The sequence below is a fragment of the Sinocyclocheilus rhinocerous genome, unplaced genomic scaffold (assembly GCF_001515625.1).
Source record: "Sinocyclocheilus rhinocerous isolate Xijiao unplaced genomic scaffold, SAMN03320098_v1.1 scaffold1626, whole genome shotgun sequence".
NCBI classification, from domain to species: Eukaryota; Metazoa; Chordata; class Actinopteri; order Cypriniformes; family Cyprinidae; genus Sinocyclocheilus; species Sinocyclocheilus rhinocerous.
In genome coordinates this window covers 354110-359300 of record NW_015657802.1, presented here as the reverse complement: position 1 = coordinate 359300, position 5191 = coordinate 354110, and the positions used below count along the sequence as shown (strand labels likewise).

Sequence of the window (5191 nt, the reverse complement as noted above, 5' to 3'; positions counted from 1 at the left end):
GTTCTTGTTGAGTCCTCGGTAATCCTCAGCAAACTTCGACAGTTGGTTGAACCGGCTCATTCGGGTCTTTTTGAGTTGGACGTGCTACTTCGGCTGCGTCCTGCGTCATCAACCCAGAACTAAAGTTCGATTCAGTTCGATTTGTGAACCGGCTCAACCGGTTACTTCCTGAGAACCGGCTCAAAAGAACGATTCGTTCAAGAACCGAACATCACTATCCGAGAGCATTTAGTTATTGCAAAATGTCTCCTACTCTTCCTTTTTCTCTTTATTACTTTTTCCCTCCACCTGTATCTGGCTGCAACCATCAAATTACTAATATGGGAATTTTAGGCCCTTGATTTGTTCTCTTATCATCCACAAAGCACATGGTATGTAAAGTTAACTTTGTGTAAATGTATTTTATTTTTTGTGCTTTGCAGTGAATTGCCATTTAAATGCATTTATTTTTATATTTTATCACATGAAAGTCGTATGAATGTTTTTATCTTGTGCTCTAAAACCCCTGCAGTCTGTTTATAAGCCGTTCTGGGAGTGAAATGCAGCTCTAATAGAGGCATGTCATGTCCTCATGCTGGTTCGGTGGTTTGATATGTGTGACGCATGCTGAAATAATTAAAGTGACAGAAACAACATGTCTTCATGAATAATTCATGTAACATGTTTTCATGACACTGTTTTTCCCAAAAGTATGTCTAAAATAGCAGTGCAGTACTTTTGACTTGTCATTTTTCCAATTAATAGTGTTTAGTGATGGAAGTGTATAATAAAGTGCTGAAATATAATAATGTTTTTTTTTTCAGATGAAGTCAACAGAGGTGGATCAAGGCCTTTTCACAGACAGTTACTGCAAAGTGTGCAGCGCTCAGCTCATCTCAGAGTCACAGAGAGTGGCACATTATGAGGTGAGACCTGCTTTCTGTCTACATCCTGTCTGCTTGTACGTACAAATCTCTCTCTTCCCTTTTGTTTCCTTGATGTTAGTCATTTTAGATGTTGTTATCCAATGTGTAGTTATCATAGGGACAGTACCCCTAGAGCAGTGATTCTCAAATATGGCTCGCGAGATCCACTTTCCTGCAGAGTTTAGCTCCAACCCTATAATCAAACAAACCTACCTGTGATTTTCTAATGATCCTGAAGACATTGATTAGCAAACTCAGGTGTGTTTGATTAGGGTAGAGCTAAGCTCGGCAGGAAAGTGGATCTCGCGAGCCAGATTTGAGGATCACTGCCCTAGAGCAATCGGAGTTTAAGTGCCTTCAAGGACACAGTGACAATATAGTAACAACTAGTAAATATAGCAATAAATATAGCTAGTACTAGCCTGTTTTCTGGACATCTTCCACAATTACTCGTATTCTCTGAATAAGTCTTTAAAGGTGTTGCACGTCCTCTGATCTGTGTGGTGAGGAATAGCAGCCTAGCTGTATTACAGAGTTTTTCCCCTGTGGTCACTGAACAGAGAGTTATATGGCCACTCTTCAACAGAGCTGTAACCTGAATGGGCCTAGATGGGAACATAATGTATTTGCCTAGGCAGGCATGGAGTACAACAAGAAGATAGTGTGCTGTCAGTGTAAAATATTAATTCTGGGTTTGTTTTGTTTGTCCGTGCCGAGTGTGTTATTGGCTGTCCCATGACAACTGAGCCATTTTCCGAGCACCTTTGCTTGGGCTGAAGTATTTTTGGAGGGTCAGTTATTGACAGAAACACTTGCTGCTTTTTTCAATTATGTGTTTCGATTGTCTGTAAAAACATGGATAAGCTACATCATGTAAACATGTCAGCAGTGTGGATGTACTTCATCATGAACAAAAATGAGGCAAGAGTAGCAGTATGTATATTTTGTTTGACTAAAATATCAAAAGGTGGCTTGTTGCCAAAAAAACATTTGTACTATGACTGGTTAATCACCTGTGAACAACACCCAGAACAGTTCAATGACCCAAAATTTCATGACCAAAACTTTATTTTTGGTTTCAGTTTCTGGCTAAATTAATATTTTTATTTTATTTTCCATGTAATTTCCATTTAATAAAATAATTTTGGCGCATCACTACTTTAGTCTTTTCAGTGGAAAAAGGCTATCTGTGGTGCATCTGAGGCTGCTGGGTAAATTACTAAAAGCTGCTAAAAAGCTACAATCTTTTTGCTGATTTTTGCAAACCACCACAGGCATTAAATGAAAAATGCTGTCATGCTCCTAATGTGGAAAGACTTGCAGTGGGCACAAACATTTTTTGTGGAGACCCAGATATGTGGAGAAGAGTTTTTGTCTCTCTTGCTCTTTCACCTCAGAAAAGCTCCAAAGTGTATCAGATGGAAGCTCAAATATCCAGACTCTGTCTTATTAATTAAGCGTTTTATGACAGTATTTATAAAAGGCTTTGAAAAGTTCTAGGCAATATACAAAAGAAGTGGAGAATAACTGTTTATTTGCATCTTAGTAAATATCACACGTGATGCTCATGGCAGCTAAAGGGAAAGCATGTTTGAAAAAAAAAACAGATTGTATCATGATTTTCATAAAGTATGGAGTAACAGCATGCTTATGAAATTCAATATAAAAAATGAACATAAAGGGTCTCAAGTACACTCTAATTGTAATCAATAAACTGAAACGTAATACAAGTGACAAAAACTTTCATTTTATTTACATGGTTCATTTACTAAATTCTGTATTTGGAATCCCTATATAGTCTACTCAATCCTTTCTGTCATTTCAAAAGAAACTTACAATGTGTTTTCTTGAACTAATTAGGGTCTTTGTCACAATTTTAGCATTTGATTTAATTTAGAAACAAAATGGTTTGTGTTTGCATTGAAATTGTCCTGAAGCTCATTTTATTGGGAAGGGATCTGGACTGTAGAGGCTGTAGAGTAGAAACATCTACAGGGGCTTTTGCGCACAGGTCATGGTTTTAGAAATTATGCTGAGGGCACAATTTTTCCTCCGCGATGAGCTCTTAATCCTCACTCCTGAAACATCAAAGACTGAAAGATAGAGAGCCAAAGACAGAGAGAGTGAGACAGATTGGAAGAGGGAGAGAAAATCCAGACATTTGAACTGAACTGTTTAACAGCAGCTGTATTAAAAAGAACATTAATAATGCAGAAAGACAATCGTGGACCGGAAGAGCACTTCCAGCATTCGGTTTCATTTTATAGTCCTCAAGACAGTGATCCAGGGTCTCTATTTATGCTCTCAAGGTTATTCGATACCTTTTCATGTGTATTACCAAAGACTGTGAGAATCAAATGTACAGGTGTGATAAATGTTATTGTTAAGCTCCAGGCAAAAATCAATGGAAGCATATAGGTAGCGAAATTCTATTTAAAATGCAATATGCAAAATGGCAATGCAATATTCAAAATGGCAACGCAATATTCAAAATGGCATTGTATTTCTGTATTTAAATTCAAATGTAAATTATATAATTTAATTTTCATTTTACTTTTACTTTTGCACCAAACTTTGCACGTATGGGTAATGGAAAATATAAATTTAAATACAGAAATACAATGCCATTTTGCATATTGCATTTTAAATTGAATTTCGCTACCTATATGCTTCCATAAACATCTTCTTAATGTTATATCCAAGCATATTGCTGTGCTGTTATGATTGCTAACACCATGCTTAAAGCCAAGGTGACTTTTTTTCTATATTTCTGTTACTGACATCAGGTATGCATTACCTAAAGCAAACAGAAGTTATCTGGTGTCTTTTAAGCAGTAAGCGAGGTCTGTGGCCTGTGTCTCCTATTGAGTGCAATCTCTCTGGTGCCCCTGTGCTATTTGATTTCTTTTTGTTGTCTTGCTCTCTTTCTGTCTGTTTGTGTGCCCTTGGCTTATGCGTTTCCTTCATGCAATTCCAAACAGAATTCTCTAATCTTACATATGTATGAGCCGCATAGCGGAGAGCGGGAAGACTGCAGGCTTTTATTTACGTTTGGTCATGGTGATATTATCAGCGTTCAAGGACAAACCGCCCTCTCATTGTCCTGGACCCTCCTCTACAAGATTGGAATGGTCCATGTGAGTTTGATTCTAATGAGACTCCTGATTCACACTAAGGATTAAAGGACAAAAATCTCAGGTGAACTTTTCTTGTTTCATTAATTAATGTGCATAATTCTACTTGTACAGGGATCAGTCACAACAATGTATTGCTTGGAATCTGATTGATTCTTTCCCTCAACCTGACACAAAACTAGACCTATGCAAATTGTCATGACAATGTCAGTGTTTAACCTAATTTCTTTTAAACTCATTTTACCATGTTTAATACATTCTACAGAATTAGTGTCAATTTTCCAGTAAAATTAGGACAGAAAATGGGGAAAAATTATAAGCGTGAATCATTGACTGTAATTTTTTGTATGTTTAAGAATGTTTTTCTGTGATCGTTTAAATCAAAATTTTGAATGTGTGTGTGTATATACCATTCAAAAATCAGTACTATTTTATTGAAAGAAAGACTTTTATTCAGTTAAAATGCATTATATGGATCAAAAGTGGCACATTTATAATGTTACAAAAGATTTTTATTTATTATATAAATGCTGTTCTTTTGAACTTTTGATTCAGAATTCTGGGTGAAAAAATGGCACAAGATCAAGAAAAATGTATCACTGTTTTCACAATAATATTCAGCAGCACATCTGTTTTCAACATTGATAATAAAAACATTATCTTGAGCACCCAATCAGCATATTAGAATGATTTCTGTAGGATCATGTGACACTGAAGACTGGCGTAATGGCTGCTGAAAATTCAGCTATGCAGTCACAGAAATAACTTACATTTTAAAAAATATTAAAGGGGTCATATGATGCGATTTCAATTTTTCCTTTCTCTTTGGAGTGTTACAAGCTCTTGGTGCATAAAGAAAATCTGTAAAGTTGCAAAGACTAAAGTCTCAAATCCAAAGAGATATTCTTTATAAAAGTTAAGAGTCAACCACGCCTACCTAAAACGGCTCGTTCTAACACACCCCCACATACCTACGTCACTATGTGGGAAGATTTGCATAACACCGCCCAAATGTTCACACAAAGAAAGAAGGAGTAACTTTTATTCTCGCTGTAATATTGTTGCCGCCGCAGTGAAAAAGTGAAAAGTGACGTGACATGTGGCCAAGTATGGTGACCCATACTCGGAATTAGTGCTCTGCATTTATCCCAT

At 36.5% G+C, this 5191-nt stretch overlaps 1 protein-coding gene across 2 annotated transcripts in view; it reads left to right on the top strand.

Annotated features, from left to right (window-relative positions):
- Nucleotides 1-5191, top strand: part of zmat4a (zinc finger, matrin-type 4a) — a 102448-nt gene that overhangs the window by 26200 nt on the left and 71057 nt on the right. The window contains exons 1-2 of one of the 2 annotated variants that reach the window (XM_016529643.1): nt 307-371; nt 804-905. In XM_016529643.1, coding sequence (XP_016385129.1) covers nt 369-371; nt 804-905 — 105 coding nt within the window. In that variant the 5' untranslated portion in view covers nt 307-368. Of the gene's footprint in view, nt 1-306; nt 372-803; nt 906-5191 lie in introns of those variants that run through there. The other variant, XM_016529642.1, reaches the window with a different exon arrangement.